The sequence below is a fragment of the Electrophorus electricus genome, chromosome 15 (genome assembly GCF_013358815.1).
Source record: "Electrophorus electricus isolate fEleEle1 chromosome 15, fEleEle1.pri, whole genome shotgun sequence".
Taxonomy (NCBI): domain Eukaryota; kingdom Metazoa; phylum Chordata; class Actinopteri; order Gymnotiformes; family Gymnotidae; genus Electrophorus; species Electrophorus electricus.
This window is the reverse complement of record NC_049549.1, coordinates 3944217-3961742: the sequence shown is the minus strand read 5'-3', so window position 1 is coordinate 3961742 and position 17526 is coordinate 3944217. Positions and strand designations below refer to the sequence as shown.

Below are 17526 nucleotides of genomic sequence, written 5' to 3'. Positions count from 1 at the left end.
GCGGCTCAGTAGTTTTGTGGTTTTATAGTACTATAAGTAAAAACATTTTGCATGCAGTATACACCACTAACTGCAAAATCCACCAAACAGGACACGGTAGAGTGGCAGCAGTTAGTTGAAATAATGGATGCCTGCTCACTGTCAATGTAATATGTGACTTAGACTGTGGCCTGAATGAAGGCAGATGAGCTATTCTCAGCACAACTTCAGCCTGGAAAGACCGAACAAGATAGCAGTATCACTGTCTCAATCTCTTAATCACGGCCCACGTGACTGGTTTGTGTTTACACGTGCAGCCTCCGTTGCCCAGAGAAAGCTAAGATAAAGATGAAATTCCAAGCACAAACACTTCCATGTCATGTGTCCTGGCATGGTAGCACGTGCGTGCGTGCGGGTGTGTGCATGCACCCTGCTAAGGGCACTGGACTAAAACGGCGCTCTCCCAGTTGGTCTCCCTGACGCCCGGCCCAGGAATGTGCTGGAACTTTGATCGCTCGTCAAAGCTGCCTGCCGGCCTCTGCCGCGGGCCAGGTTACGTCGGTGGGCGGAGCGTTTGGTTACGAGCCAGGTCAGGTTACGTCGGTGGGCGGAGCGTTTGGTTACAAGCCAGGTCAGGTTACGTCGGTGGGCGGAACGCTTGGTTACCAGCCAGGTCACGTCGGTGGGCGAAGCGTTTGGGTGGTCGTGGAGGAACAGGCTCTGACGCTCACACACAGCCCCCACCCACCACAGTGGTGCTGGCTCACACACTCTTCCTGGCTGTGACCTGGTTCGAAGAGTTCAGGACTCCCAGATTCAGAGCTGTGCTTTGCTTGACATGCAAGGCCATAGAAACCTCAGGGCTGCCTTTCTTGACATACCTTTCCTAATTGCTAATAGCTGAGCTGTAATGAAAAGTGGAAGAACGTGTCCTGTTTATTGACAGAGGATGCTTTCTGTCATACAGGTTGAGGTACATTTTTGATTGTCTTCTTTTTTTTTGTGGGTTAGTAGTTAGCTTCTGTCTTGCATGTAGAACTTAATTTTGTGAAAATGTAAGCAAGAAGTGAGTCATTTATAATAAGTGATTGACTGTGTTCAGTATAATTTATGACATGGGCTTATTAATCACGCAGGCCTCCATATTATACAGTGTAATAACACGAAGACCAGTGGGGGGAAAACTTTCTTTACTGTTTTGTTCTTACCTACAAGATGCCAAATTGACACAGAAGTCTTTTATCAAAGCGGTTTCAACTACCTGGATGTAACTATAGTGCATGTTACCCCGTGTTCATTCGATTTGAACAGTCGTGAACTGCAGGGGTGCACGGTTCAGACTGATTTCGCCCTTGTCTGAGTCCTCTGTGGTTAACATTAACCTTCCACACCTCGTCTTTTGCATCGTTTTTATGTTCTTTTGTTTTGTTTTTTCTCAAAAGAAGTATTATAAGGAACCAGACAGCCTGCAGGTCACAGTACCCCCAGCACGACGAGCTTACAAGTGAGGGGGCTTTTTTTTTGTTGTTTTTTTTTAAGCACCAACCGCAGCCGTCAGTGACACTTAAGAGGCCTTGTGTTTGGCAGACACGCAGGCCGAGCGAAGAGACGGCGTTACCTTTGAAGTCCGGGCATGCGGATGGGGGCTGAGGGCGGTGAAGCCCTTCCGAGTTAACACGTTCATGGCCACTCTCGTCTTGCTCGGGCCGTTCTGCGCCTGTGCTGCATCCGGGGAGCCGCGGTCCGCTGTCTTGATCGCGAAAGAGACGAAGTTGGAGCCGTGCCAGCGTCTCTGTTCGCCTCTACTTCCTCCCTCCCTCTCTCTCTCTCTCACGTGCTCCCTTTCTCATTTGTTACTCTCTCTTCTTTTCCCTCATTATGTCTCGTTTTTCTCTCATTTTTCCTCTGTCTTCATCGATTCCGGTCCTTCATGTATTTTTCACCCTTAAAGCGGCGAGCGTTTGTCGCCGCCTCATTGCTGCTGAGATGTAATCAGCGCTGTAAGAACCTGTGAACGTGCGAATCCCTTTGCAACACGCAGTGGCTGTGCATGGCTTCCAGGTTGAACAGGAGGAGCTGGAAGTCCTGCTCTTGGTTTGGAGGAAACCGTTTCCTAAAAAGCCCTCTACTCTGAGTGAATGGCTCGATTTGGAGCCCTGACGCTGCCGACATTGCTCATACTTATATTTAGCTGTCCCATTATGTGTCGCTCTCAATGCAGAAAATAATTAATCTCTCTGTTTCTCTCAGGAGTGAAATGGGAGTTGGATAAGCAATATTGTAGGAGCACTTGGTGTTACAATATTTATACTAGAACAACACCAGAAGGGTTTGTACGCTTTATTAAATACATGGAAAACAGTGTTGTTGTTTTTAGGCGCATCTCGAGCTCAGAGAAGGACCAGGTGTCCTTGAGTTGGTTTGTTGGTTTCATCTTGGTTTCATTAACTCCAGTTAAATGTGTTCGTTACGTCACCTGAACTACTGAAATCCTGCAGTTCAGCACTTCCCTTTGGTTAAAATACAATGCTCTCTGTAAGACTTCATTTATGCAACTCCCAGCATGGCCGGAAAATAAAACGCTCTTTAACCCTCTGGCAGCAATACTAGGGGCTCTTTTTTGATATGATTTTGTGCCTAGTGCAAAGTACAATTCCTGTCCGTAGTTTTCGCATGGGCTGTGTAAGCCATTCCTGTGGATGGCTCCACTGGAGACAGGTTATCGTTTTGGGCCGTTATTGCCTTAGACCTGGTGCAATGCTTCAGGCGACTCCACCAGAAGGATTGTTCGAACTGTTTGCAGTTTTGGTTATGTCTGAGGCAGAATGAGTTAAAACCTTCCCACAGTACAACCCTCTCTCCAACAAGAAGGCTGATTTTTGTTTGCTTGTTTGAGCACTGCAAGTGTCCCAGTTTCCAATGTACATCAACAGTTTTAGTATTGCATATCGTCAGTAATCAGTAGTATTACTACTAATGTGCATACTGTAAGAAAATAATTGGTTTCTAGTGTGAGTGGTCGTCACTGTTTTAATACTGTAAGTAATTTATTTTTGAGTATTAGTATACCGTATATATCAGTGTACAGTATATACTGTAAGTAGTCAGTTGTTTTTTAGGATGAGTACTTGAATTTGTGTACTATAAATAGTAAGTAGTTTTTATTATGAGTAGTAATGTGTGTGCATTTTCTAAGAAATCAGTGTTTAGTGTTGCATATGTACTTTATGTAACTGTTTATAGTACAAGTAGTGTTGTGTATCAGTAATTTGAGTAGTAGAACTGTAAGTTCTCAGTAGTTTTTATATCTGTGGCTGATCTTTGCAGATCATGTGTAATTTCTTGCTGTTAGTTAAATATCATAATTTTGGCCAATAATTGTAACCAGTCATTTTCATGGACCCAGCAGGTTAAGCCTTCTTTTAAATCTAGAGCTAGTTTGTACATTACTACAGTTAAGTTTAAGAAAATGCTAATAATAAGAGCTGGTTAGTTTTATTTTGTTAAGTGCAACTGGTGTTTGGACTCATTATTACATCAAATTTCATGTGTTTTTTAAAAACATTATTCTGTTTTCTCATTTAGCAATGTGTCTGATGTTGGTGACCATATAAGTTTGCGGTTATGTGTTTTTTGTTTTTTGTTTTGTTTTTCTGGGGATTCCCAGCCACAGGCTTTCTTTGCCTGCACAATTTCAAAGCAAAAAGTGACAACATTTGAGAAAGGGTTAGAAAATATAATTGATTATTTTTGTTCTTCTTTGTGTTAACTGCAACATATTTTTACAATAAATGTGATGTCTTATTGTTCCACTTTTAGATTTTAACATGTCCTACGCTTAATATATATAGATTATAGTTTGAACTTGATTTAAAAATGTTTAAAGATAAAATGATCAGTTATTCAGTATTAGCCACAACAAGGTGCTAATTATCATCGAGCTAAGAAATTCAATATTGGTGCATCCCTAATTTTTTAGTACAAGTAGTCTTGTGTGCATACTGTAGACAATCAATTATTTTAGTACTGTGCATAAGTAATCTTTTTAGTGAGTAGTATTGTGTGTGTGTGTGTGTGTGTGTGTGTGTGTGTGTGTGTGTGTGTGTGTGTACTGTACTGTATGTGTACTGTATGTAAGCCGTAGTTTTTAGTATCAGAATTTGGCCAAGTGGATTTCTTTTACAAGGAATTTGACTTGGTGACATTGGTGCGTGTCAGTCAGGCGTGTAAGCATGAGTGGTGCTACATGCATATGGTAAGTCATCCATTTTTTAGGATCAGTAGTCAGGGTTTTTTCTGGCTCAAAAGGAAGTGGCAGCAATACTGTCTTGATCATGTGCACACACGTGCACGTGTACTCTGCCTTCAGCTGACTCAAGTAAATGTCTTTTTACAAGCAATTTTACTAGTTCTAATAGTTATATAATTGAAGAAAATGAGAATTATCATGTTAAAGCATGATAAATCATAATTGCCCTGTTCAGTATTAAACACTGGAAAAAACCTCAATGTGTGCCTATCTAATAAAACATAAGCTGCTGTTTTCATTTACAGTCCTGTGTAGTTGGACATTAAATATCACATTTACTGCATTATGTCAGTAATATGAATTAATACTGTTCATTTGCTTTGAAAAGTGCTATGAACAAGAATGCAGACAAGGTGTTGCATTCGTTTCAGCTGCCCCTCAAATTTGTGCTCCCTTTAAAAAAAAAAAATCAAGTCCTCCACCACACGTGTTTACTGAAAAGAAATCAGCGTTGGTACTGAAAGGAATAGGGTTCATGAAAGGTTTCTCAAGCCTCTTGTCTTCAGTGTATATTTTGCTAAATTTAGTTTCGAAATGTTAGTCTATGGCTTTTATTATCTTGGCATCCTGTGACAAATTATAAGCATGGACATTTTCTAATTCTGTCATTGGGAACATGTGTTTCATTTTATTGACTAAAACTACCATTTTATTACTCAAATTATCACTGAATAAATGAAGCAAAGACGCCTTGTAGACGAAACTCCTTACTTATTTAAGTTTAGCCAATACCTCCATTACCACAGTACGCCATCCTTGTCTGTCTTTTAAAAAATCCATCGAGTGTAACGCTTGTTACTAAACAGCGTTCTCCATAAAGACACCCGTCTTTTGTTGAGTTTTGTTGAGAGCTGGTGACATCACGAAATATGACCTAGGCATCTGCCTTGTAATTCTCTACACAGGAAAAACCCTGGTAGTACTGCGTGTGTACTGTAAGTACACGTTCGTTTTTTGGTATGAGTAGTATTGCATTCATTCTTTAAGTAATCAGAAGTCAATCAGTAGTTTTTTTTTAAAGTCATTTGTAGTCGTTACAAGCTTTTTTTCTTTGCTGCAGCTTTACGATTGTTCATATTTAATGTTTAACAGTCTTAATTTTTCATGTATGGATTCGTGTGTGTGTGTGTGTGTGTGTGTGTGTGTGTGTGTGTGTGTGTTTGCATAACATGAAGTTCACCTTGAGACGTATTGAAAGAACCATCCAACTCTGGGCCAGAGTCTTAACGGAACAGACACACATTTGGATGCAGTAACCAAATTCAGAAATAGGTTGGAGAGGGTTTTTTTGTTGTTGTTTTTTGGGAACAGTGGAATTTGAATATGTCTAGCCTGTCTGGTCTGTTTGCCACCCGTTCAAATCGGAGAGAGGACACATGCTCTGAGTCAGGCTGGCTTTCCATCCTCCCAGACCAGCCAGCTGCAGCCCAAGCCCCCGCTGATTCTTAGTCATGTTCGTTGACCTCTGCCAGCCTAGCCGGGCAGCATGAGCTTGCCTCCCCCCATGCAGCCTATCGCTGGCGTTCGTGGACAACCGAGGGCCACCTTTTGCCGAGCGCATCTGGCACGAGGGGGCACGGCGTCGGCCAATGGCCTGCACGGCCTGACTCACTATTTTCTTCACACTCGCCAGCGCGGCGGTGAGCTGCCCGAGTCGCGTGCACGGCCTCTTTCGCGAGCACTGCAGTCAGCATGTGGTGTTCGGGTGGAATGCGGCACGACTCAACAAAGCCGTTCTGCATACACTGTTGCCGGGCCGTGCTGTTACGATAATCGTGACCGAGTTATTAGCAAGGAATGAAGTGTCTTTTTAATGAAACAGGTTTTTCTTCATTTAATAAAGGTGCAAAATTAAGTCAACACATTTTTTTTTCCACGAGCAGATGATTGTATCCTCAGTCATATGGCATTCCGTTCGCGAGACCAGGGACTGTATGTGGCTTCAGCGTGTGTCGTAAGGTACCGGGTTACGTGGCTGTTCCGCAGTATCTCACGTAAAGCAGCTTTCAACATAAGGAAAATGTGAAAAGTGGCAGATTAAGCTGGGGAAACTCAGGAAGATGGATGAGAGAGGGAGAGGCTATTTGTGGCTATTAAGTGGTTATCTGTAGGTCTCCCGGTCCCTTAGCGCAATAAGTGCTCGGGTTATTGGCGCTGGCAGTCTGGAGCTTGGCCTTGAGCCGTTCTCAGGCCCCGCCCACCGACAGACAGACCGGCCATGCCAACACCCCCCCCCACAAGCATGACTGACTCCAGCAAGAGAGAGCTGGCCGTGGTGGCTGTCATTAATGGTAGCGTCACCAACCCAAACGCTCCCCCGGCGGGGCTCGGTCCATTTGTCAGCTGGATTGTTTGACCTTCTTAAGTGGTTTACAGAAGGAGATTGAGAAAAGTTGGACAAACGTCTTCCTCTAAGCCCCCGATATGTATTGAGTTAGCACAAATCTCCACACGGCGTTGGATTTGGAGGGCTCCTCCGCAAGTTGGAAGCCTGAGAATCGCCGGCAGTACGCCTGGGTTCTCATGGCGCTCTGAGCTGCGATGAACCGCCAGAGTGTTTGTCTGCGGCGGTGCAGAGTCACATGTGTGTGTCGAGGGCCTCTTGCTGAGCGACACCAGACGCCTCCCCCCGTGAGCTGAGCACAGCTGAGCCTGCAGGGTGGGGTTCATGGCCAGCCCTGTTGGTGTTATCAGTGTGCAACACCTTCCCCTGTACTGACATCACCAGCCTTCCCTGAAGGCATATACGCATGCATGCATGCACGCGCGCACGCAGACACACACACACACACACACACACACACACACGCGCACACAGAGATTCACATTGGACTCTGTACACTTGGTCATAACAGGTGTCCAGGGAGAGCAGTCAGGAAGTAAACCATTCAGAGTTCGTGCCAAGCACGCCACACTGAGCCACTGATAGTACTTCTTTATTAGCCCTCTCTCTCTCTCTCTCTCTCTCTCTCTCTCTCTCTCTCTCTCTCTCTCTCTCCCTCTCTCTCTCTCCCCCCCCAACCAACCCTTCACACCCTCCTCACTCTCTACACTCAGAAACACTAATATTCTCACCACTCCTACAGCTCTGAGCCTTGTCCATCACAAAGAACGATGTGTTCTCGAATGAGCCACTGCCCTACTGTTGTGTGTATAGTCGAACAGCAATTGTGCCGTCACCACTTACCACAGGCTCCTGCTAACTGTCACTCGGTGTGTTTCTTCCTCCCCTCTTTAAAGGTCCTTCAACCTGAAAATCCCACCCTCTGAATTATGGCTCTACCGAGGCTACCATATGGCTGGCCCCTGATCCTATTTGTGAGGGGTTTACCTGGGGGTGGAGTGTGAGGGGGCTGTGAGGTGTGTGTGTGTGTGTGTGTGTGTGTGTTGGGAGGGGGGTAGTACTGTTAATTACCCAAGCTGCTATGTGAGAGGGGCCCCATACCTCTCCAGCCTACTAACCATGTGCTGCTAGACCCTGCCTTTAAAGGCTCCCAGATCTCTCTCTCTCTCTCACACACACACACACACACACACACACACACACACACACACAGCGTGAATGTACTCTGTGGTGGTGGGTGGAGGGCAGCCGTAGCGGTCGGCTGCTCCAGAGCCCAGGAGGATGTGTCTTTAGCCGCTAATGGGTTCAGACGCAGGTCTGCACTGGAAGTGGAGTGTAATGACTGCTGCTGTTAGCCTGTTCGAATTGTTAGGGAAAGTGAAGGCTGCGTCAATTGAAATGTCTTTACAGGCCATATCTTTATTACACAGGCCGGCCTGATAGACAGGGAAAGGAGCCGGGCGTAAAAGCCAGCGCTTCCTCAGGAAAGCGCTCTCATGCTGTAAGGGGGGGTTAGGAGGCCCGAGGTCCTCTGGCAACCCACGCGCGCCTCTCGGATCTGATCTAAGGCTGTTGGGTGCGTGCGTGCTCAAGCCCGTACCCTCCAAGGACCTGCTGGAAGTCCACACTGTAATTCCTCGCTTTTGGTCACTACGCCTTTTTAATGTTATTTTTAATGTTTACAGAATAAATTTTAGCTGTTACCTAAGTAGTATGCCATAACATTATTAACTAAATAACCCACAGACTTCAGTTTCAGAGTGCTGTGAATATATGTTAACATCCTGAATGTACTGGGTTTCTTTCACTTTTTTTGCAGTAATGATCTTCTCTATGTAATGTTTAATATATAGGGGTTCTTGCTATGATTCTTTGTAAAAGTTTGTTGTGAGCAGAGTGCGGCCCTTAATGAGACAGCAAATGCTTGGTACACAGCGTCCTGAAGGGACACAAGCCAGAGCGCGCACCTCATGTACAACACGCATGCACACTCGCATGTTCTCACACACACAGTTAAACCTAACACAAACAGTTAAACCTAACACAAACGCATGTTCACTCTCGTTTACGGCATTTAGCTGACACTTTTATCCAAAGCAATTTACAATTGAGAGTTAAAGGCAGCTTAGCAGTGGTTGGGTTTGCACTAGCAACTTTATGATTTCTAGTCAAGTACCATAACCACTGAGCTACCACTGCACACACGAACACTCGCTTACACTAACACATGCTTGTTCACACATTTATTCTCATCAAAACGCACTCATTCACACATTGTCGCATACACACTCGAGCACGTTCACCCCTATATGTTATGGTTAGTCCGCCTGTTGGCTTGGCTGTGGGTTTTGCTGTTGCTGAGCCGTAAGGAGCATAGAGGACTTGTGCGATAATCCGTTATTCACCATTTTCCCCTCCATTTTCCTGTGATCCATCCTGACAGCCCCCCTAATGTGTGATTTTTACTTACACGTGTTCTTGATTGGAAGGGTTACATGTATCCTGTCACTATCTTGCTTCTCGTTTAAGTCATATATGGATGAGAAGTTGGTGAATCAGTTACTTTCAGCCAGAGAAGGACAGGAATGCAGGTGGGAATGTTGAAAGGCGTATTCCGGAGGAATATTCTGGTCTCTTGGGCTTTTGTCATCAAATTAAGTCACAGTATTAGGGATAAAATTGCTGCTCAAGTACGCAATCACTTTCAGTCGCTTGTTCTGGAAATTTAGAAATGAGTGCATGAATCAACTAAGACTTTCCACTCAAATCGAATGACATTCTCTGGCTCGCTGTAATCATCCATATTCAGATGCTGTCTTGCAGAACGTTTAAGCTTTGTAAGGTTAATATGTCCATATGAGATAAATTTGCTCCCTGTGTATCTCCGTGATGTTAACTTGAGAGAATTATAAGGATGCATACAAGCAATTAATATGTTAAAAAAGAAAGGAATATTCTTCTTTTTGTCATCTGAGTGGGTCTTTCTTTGGTGCAGGCAAAGATAATGATAGGGTACAATGAGTGGAGTCCTTACCCAGTCATGCAAATCACATAGCCAGAAAAATGAATAAAAGATTCTGGAAATATGTAGATGGTCATGCAATCATGCATGCGCTCATGCATATTCATGCAGTTTTCCAGCGCCACAATAACAGACCCAAACGAACGCGTTGATAAGAAAGGGCTCTATACACCATCACACAGGAGGATGTTTGGATGTACTTAGGACATACAAGGTTGGGTTATTATTAATTCAAGGACCGGTTTGCGCAAACGGAAGGTGGCGAACTGGGGCTGAACCGCTTGGTGACGTCGTAACGGCCAAGTCGAGATAAATGCTCATCACACTCCACTTTGTTGCAGTTTTGTTTTTCCAAGTTCTTGATTCGCAGTGTCCTAGAGTTTGGCCACAAATTAACTTTTGTTGCAATTTATTAAAAATTGTCATTGCATACCGATAGACTATAATTTCATTAACAGTAGCTTGCTGGGATGAAGCTAATTAAAAAGCAGACTGAAGCACGCGCGCTATTTTGGGTCTGACGTTTCTGGAGGAAGCTGCACATCTATGTATTGTCCTAAAGCTGTAGTAGCTCAGTGGTTAAGGTACTTGTCTAGTAATTGGAAGGCTGCTAGTTCAAGCCCTGCCACCACCAGCTTGCCGCTGTTGGGGCCCTGGGCAAGACCCTTAACCCTCAATTGCTCAAGTTGTACTCAGTCATAATTGTAAGTCACTTTGGATAAAAGCATCAGGTAAATGTAAAGCTTGTTTCCATTGTTGACTCCTGTGTGTAACAGGGATGTTTGTCTGTTATATTGGCATTGGTTAATGCCCTTAAATATTTCCCAAGAAGTGCCTACATGAGGACATAAAAATATTCCCTCCAATATACAAGAGCCACAGCAAGATTTCATGTATTGTGGAAGAAAGAGAGTGCAGTGTTATGTAGATAATTGCTAAGCTAATAGACTATTATCTTGGTCTCTCTCTCTCTCTCTGTCTTGCTCGCTCTCTCGTTATGTGACTGAGTGCCTCTTGTTGCGTTAATATTTATGGCTGCGTGCTGGTCCTTCAGGTTTGTGTGTAGTGCTCATCTGTGACGGCATGGGGACCACAAACCGAACGCGAACGAGGAGGCTCTTCACCGCCAGGGCATCGCCACTCGCCCCGCTAACCCCGCAGGCCTACAGACGCACGAGGGCTCATGCGCTGTAGCTACTTTAGCTACAATATGTAGATGTTCCCTCACATTTTAGACAGATTATTGGTAGATGGCGTAATTTAGGGACGGTCCCTAAACGAAGCCTCTGGTCCCCACTCAGTACTGGTCACTGCAACACACACAACTCGGACAAGTGCGTGGCCAAAATTAGTTAGTAAGATAAGGGGTTTGATTTTTCTGACTAGGCGGGCTGACCGAGTAGAGGTATGAGGTGCACAGGAAACGCTGCCTTTGACGTGAAGATTGGCGGGTGTAGATGGGAGGATGTTGAGCAACGTGGTGTCACGTTCTAGATGCGACGTATCGTTTGGCTGCCTCTGATGGTTCGTGTCATGATCTGAGAGGTGAGGGAGGCGTCCAGTTACTGAATGTGATTTTTGGAGCATATCCGAGGTGCGAGGTTCAGGAGCATCATGGGCTCAGCACTCTCCTGACCCGCGCAGCTTTGATGTCTCTGTGACCCCACCCATCTGTTTGATATTCAGTGACTGTCACCAGATTTATTCCCTTAATCTGATTTAGGACAGATTATATTTCAGGAAGTGAGGCAGATGAGCACAATTTTTGCCCGAAGAAGCGATTTTCTTAAAATCTCTGAGGCTGTTCGAATTGGATTTCTCTCTCTCTCTCTCTCTCTCTCTCTCTCTCTCTCTCTCTCTCTCTCTCTCTCTCTCTCTCTTTCTCATTGCTCAGGGTGCAAGTTTAATTTAAACAAGTTTAATTTACCAGATAACTAGGTCATCGAAAATCTGCAGCCAGCTTTGAACCTGATTGGCGGAAGCCGTCAGATCTGTTATAAAACAGCTTTTTCGGGAGCCGAGACTGTGGGACAGACGCGTTAATGCGTGCTCGTTCTTCTCTTCTCGTCTCTCATCAGTGGACAGGTGTGTGCAGTACCTCCTCTTATGCGTTCCGTGGTGGTCGGGGAAGGGTGGGACATTCTCCATTTTTTTATGTCATGCCTTCAAGAAATGTGCAACTTGATACAGGAGATATTAACCAAGGAAATGTTAGAAAATGTTGATTTCTCAATTTTCTCCAAAGTGTCAGCATACTGCAGAGCTACTTTGCTGGTATAGCATGTCACAGGGTGGACCTGGAGTAGGGACCCTGAGTAGGGACCCAGAGACCACCCAAAGACTTTCTGTCTAGTAACAATGATGGGAGATTTGATCAAATGATGGACAGACCTTTCAACCTTTCAGTCTTTAAGCGCTTCTTAATCCGTCGTATGAAGACGTGACTAGTGTTACCATGGCAATCCACAGTGTTGCTGCTATTCGCGTTCCCATACAGTTCTCGGTTATACAGGTGTGGAGCACCTCCTCATGTACAGAGCAGATGTCCCACTGGCTAGCTTGGTTTCATGCCAGTGAGAACAGAGTTCTCATGGACCCTTAAAGACCCCCCAGATAGGGGCGGCATGCAGCACAGCTGGGCTTGTAACTCAGTCCCAGCTGTAGGAAACAATGTCTTGCTAGGCATTGATCTTAAAGATTTTAGAGTATTTGCTTTCAGCAGTTTCCATATCCTGTAAAAAAAAAAAAAAAAGCAAAACACCAAGGCAGTCATTTGTCTGGTTCTGTCGACCCTTTGTGCAAACCTTTTAAACCGACTTCCGAAAAGGAATTTTAGAACATTATTCAAACTCACTTGTTCAGAGACCCTAAGTTTAAGCGCGCCAAGAAGCCCTCTCATATTTGTTCTTGCCGGGCCGACCGCGGTAGCTGATCAACTGTGGTGTGGAGATGAGTTCTCGTACACTGGATCCTTGTTCAAAGCACCAGGGTGTCGCGTGAAAACGTGCGGGGCCTCCTGATCCTTTGAAACGAGCCTCCCTTTTTTTTTTTTTTTTTTTTTTTTTTTTTTTTCCTTGAGATTCATTATGCAGGCATATGCAAATTCCTTCTGTGCCAATCCAAACGTTCCCCTCAGCCTTGGGGGGAGCCAGAGGTTCCCGCGCGGTTGGCACGCATAATCACCTTGCCGCTAGCGGCAACCGCGGAACACGCTTTAGACGCAGCCTCTCAGGCCGCTCCGTACCGGCTGGCAGGACGCGGTGCGAGGGCTGTTCCGGGACTATCTGGGCTGGGTGTAGAACCCAGCTGGGTTTGGGTGAAGAGGTGGGGAGTAACGAATGGGCGGGCAGGAAGAGCAGACCGGCAGGGCAAGCCCCTCGTGTTAGAGTCCGATTCCCTACCCGCTTGTCCTAGGTGATGACTGAATGAGGAGGCGCGATAAGCCGTTCGATTTTCCACTACCAGGATCACACAGAAATGCTTCTCCGCGAATGCCGAATGTCATGACTGTGCCAGACAAACACGTGCCCGTTAAATATTGATGGTGTCCAATCAGGAGTGTAATTCAGGCTCAAGGTCCGATTTCACGAGCCTCCGGCCGGTCAAGTTGTTACAGATGGAATTATGAAACCTCCTTGGCTTCATTACGAGAACACGCGTGAGCGAGACGGGGATGCCCGTCTCTGGTCCTGGACATCTCCGGTCCGGGACGTCTCCCACCCATACTCCAGCACTCCTGCTTCTAGTATTCAGATGCTACTAAAAGGTCTTAATTGAATGAGGTGCCAGAGTTGAAGTCTACAGTGCTGTAAGTCTCCGGGCGGGGGGGTTCCAGAGAGGTCTTTGGCCCCAGGTGTTCTGAGGAGCCCGGTAGGGGCATTTCCTCATGTTCTGCTCAACAACACGCCCCCCTGTGTTGTACGTTAGTCATTTGTTTGCCCATGTAGAATTTGTGTTCAATCTTTTTTAATGGCACAAAGCGTTGCGTGTGATAGTGATGTCAGGAGTACTGCTGGTAATTTAGGAAAACGAAGTTTATTAAACAGCTTGCTCTGTTTTTGTTTGGAACAGACGTCTGCTGGCATAGACGTGTGCGTGTGTGAGAGAGAGAGAATTTAAGGCAGCTCTGGTAAAAAAAAAAAAAAAAAAAAAAAAAAAACCAAAAAAACCCCAAAGCCATTTAACATCCCATGTGTCCCATGAGCGTGGAGTGAAATATTGAAGTGCGGATATTGAGGGCCAACGGACATCGCACTGCGATTAAGTCATTTGAAAATGTTACATTTGGGTGATGTACCTGCAGGGCCTGGCTGTCACACCACCAGTCTTGGCAAGGATCTAAAAATGGTGCTACACCAGTAAATAACTTGGTGATATGACCTTCCCTTCTGCCCTGCCCTGTTCACCGACTCGTCAAGTGCACCTTTGAAAAAAAATGCATGCAATAATAGATCCCAAACAAATCCCAGACCTCTGCAATCTCGATTCTGAAAATAGCAGCACTGACTTTTCTGGCACGCCATTGTCTCTTGGTATCGGTGCACTTTTGTGTATGTAATAGATGGTGAAATATTAACAAGCGGGATTAAACCGATCGTTTTGGATTACAAAGCCCCAAACGGACAAGAAAGCACTCCATCACGGGAGGCGTTTAATCAAGCTGCACAGATCGGCAGGGCTCAGCCGATGCTGTCCAGACCGGAGCCATTGACGCGGTGGCTCCCCTCTGGCTGGTCCGGTCCTATTGTCCGCGCCAGCTGTTTTAGTCTAGAGTGGGCAGTCGGGCACAGGGGGTGGGGAGTTAGTTCCTCCCCTGAACGGTCAGGCCCCAAAAGCCAGAGGGAACAGAGTGCCGGCAGGCTCTCGTCTCGAGATTGTTACTCCCCCATCACCTGCGGCGTCCCACGTCCGTTCCCCACGGCTAGCCGTGACTCGGCACGCGGAGAGCCGGAGGAACGGCGCCCGGCGACGGAAACCTCGCCGGTGAGTCGCAGCGCACGCTGGCTCCGTTCTCAGCCAGTTTACTGCTTAGGAAGTCTTAAAGCAGGAGCCCTGGGGAGCGGCAGGGGCCGTAATGTGGCGCCGCGTGCTGATGCAAGACTCCTACGTATTAGGCGAAGAAGCAGGATGTTCTGGGATTCGCGCGAGTGTATTCAGCCCAGGCTTCCCCGTCCTGTGCCTTGGTGGCGGGATTTGTCAGCGCGCGCGTTAAGACGCGCCGCCAGTCAGCCTGTCTGCGAGTGCCCTGAAAGCCGCTTGACAGGCGGTGCACGCGCACAGAAATAATTAGCATGAGAGAGACACCTGGGAAGATGCACGCTCCGCTCGGGTTGCCACCACTTACTGCATTTCACAAATCCTCACCCTTGATATTCCCTGCAATATTAAAGGCAAACGCAGCTCGGGGAACGTGATTCACACAACCGTGGCACTACCACGGCAGACAGCAAGAGGTTAACAAGAGTGAGCTCTGGGAGGTTTGTTTGAAAGGATAGAGAAGTAGAAATGGCTGGGTAATCTTTCTGTCTTCAGAAGTGACAATAAAATAAACAACAAAAAAAACTTGAGTAGGTTAGTGATTGCAAGCTAAGACAGTGGCAGTGATTGGCAGTGATTATTTCTGTTTTAGAGATTCTGAAGTGTGTGTGTGTGTGTGTGTGTGTGTGTGTGTGCGCGCGCGCATGCATGTTCTCGAGCATGGTCATGGTGGGGGAGGTGCTCAGGTGAACCCTGTATCTGAGGTCACATGGTTAGCGTCTCTCTGGACTGAAGTAGCCTTTCGCTCCCCTCCCGCGTCTCAGCAAGCCCAGCGATAGGCCGAGGACGTCCCGTTCATCTCCGTTTTGTCTCCTGCTTTCTCTCTCCCTGGTCTCTCTCCCTCTCCACGTGCTCTCCCCTCTCGACTGCTCATGAACAACACGCCTGCACCAGTGTACATCTGTTTGCATCTACCTGCTGTAGCACACGTGTGTGTCCTGGCGAACGTTAAGAGACTCTCTCTTTTAACGATATATGGGATCGGTCGATATTTTCCCAACGTGTTGCGTAAATAGCTCAGCGCTGCTCTTCCCCAGAGGAAGCGTTTGATAGGTCACTCACTGCAACGTGCAGTAACACCAGAAAGGTCACTTCCTGCCGCCTTCTCCAGCACACGGGCCATGCTTAATGCATGATCCACCCCCCCCCCTCCCCACCCCACCCCTCAGTACCGGATCCACTAGTAGCTGCACGTCCCTCCTCCACAGTTCCACAAATAAACGGTGGAGACCCAGACTTGCCAGATCACACCTCTAGATCTAATTTATTCGAGCCTCTTGATCGGATGTAGCTGTTTACCGAGCACCGTTGTCCTTTCTCCTTTCGGTTATGACGGGCTGCTGGATCCTTTGCGTTCATCCTAGATCCCATATTGAGAAAGCATACGATAAACATAATGTTGACAGCCAAGTCCAAGCTCGTGTTATTCATTTTTTCCTTATTGAATTTGCTGACGGGCTTTGATGACTAAGAAGCGAGTTTCTTTGTGCAGTCACTGCTGTTTATTCTTGGCTGGCTCCGGGAAGCAGCTTCTGGAGCGTAGATCTTAACGACCTGGTAAATCAGACACGCCGCTCGGACCCGGGGTGAGTTCTCGGCCACTGGCCGAGGACCCCCGTCCGGAGCGTCGTACCGGCGAAGGGAAAGGGGCTCAAAGGCCTTCTTTGATGCTCGGGACTTTCCGGAACACCTCGGCTGAGCTGTGCCGGGATGTTCCAATTATCCGGTCTCCGAGGACTTGGGTCGGCGGGAAAAGAGAAAAGGGGAGGAGCCGGCGCCTGTTCGCAAGTCGCCAATGGCCGGATCGCCGCGGCTCTGGGCCGGATTACGCAACGACTTCACGAAGCCTTGCGTGCACGCTGTGTGTTTTTCCAACATCAAACATGCTGTAATTTGAGCGGAGCTAATTATAATTCTAACATCTGATCAGGGATGAATGCTTAAGTAAACACTGTAACGCGAGAGTTCAACCACGCGCGGTCGGAAACTGGAAGCGACTTGCCGTGAAACAAAAGGAAGGAGCCTCATTTGTGTTGCCCTTTTACTCCCACAATGGGAATCTTGTCCTTGTCAGAGGAGTGAGAGAGGTGGAGGGATGATGGGTTTATTTTTAACGCCCCGCTGTGGGCTGACCGGGCTGCGCCAAACCCTCGCTGCCACCCGGGCCGAGAGGCAGCAATTAAAAAAGAAATGCGCGTATTTAAGCAGGTCATGGCTCTCGCGTATCAGCATTAAAACGGGGCCTCACGCGTGCACTGTTGTACCCTGTCCAGCATGCCACACCTTTGCTCACACGCTCTCTCTCTCTCTCTCTCTCTCTCTCTCTCTCTCTCTCAGGTCAGTGACTGACCCCAGGGACGGCAAGCGTGTGGCCCTCAAAAAGATGCCCAATGTCTTCCAGAACCTTGTCTCCTGCAAGAGGGTCTTCCGCGAGCTGAAGATGCTCTGTTTCTTCAAGCATGACAACGTGAGTCATCTCCCGATGACACACACACACACCAACCGGCCCGGGGCACATGGGCCGCGTCTGCCCCTGAGTTGGCTGACTGGGTCCCTGGGGCTTCGTGGCCTGACGTCATGTGAAGGTTCTTGTGAGTGTCTATGCTGACTGCCATCAGTGCTGACCCTGTGCGTGCTCTCTTCTCCCCTCTCTCTCTCTCTCTCTCTCTCTCTCTCTCTCTCTCTCTCTCTCTCTCTCTCTCTCTCTCTCTCTCTCTCTCTCTCTCTCTCTCTCTCTCAGGTCCTGTCAGCTCTCGACATTCTGCAGCCCCCTCACATCGACTACTTTGAGGAAATGTATCCTAAATAGTCTCTGCCAGGCACTGGGAGAGAGAA

General features: G+C 47.0%; 1 protein-coding gene across 1 annotated transcript in view; it reads left to right on the top strand.

Moving 5' to 3' along the window:
- The window catches only part of nlk2 (nemo-like kinase, type 2), a 40992-nt gene that overhangs the window by 4368 nt on the left and 19098 nt on the right, over positions 1 to 17526 (top strand). Inside the window, exons 2-3 of the mRNA XM_035534407.1 lie at positions 17029 to 17158; positions 17432 to 17487. Coding sequence (XP_035390300.1) covers positions 17029 to 17158; positions 17432 to 17487 — 186 coding nt within the window. The remainder of the gene's footprint in view (positions 1 to 17028; positions 17159 to 17431; positions 17488 to 17526) is intronic.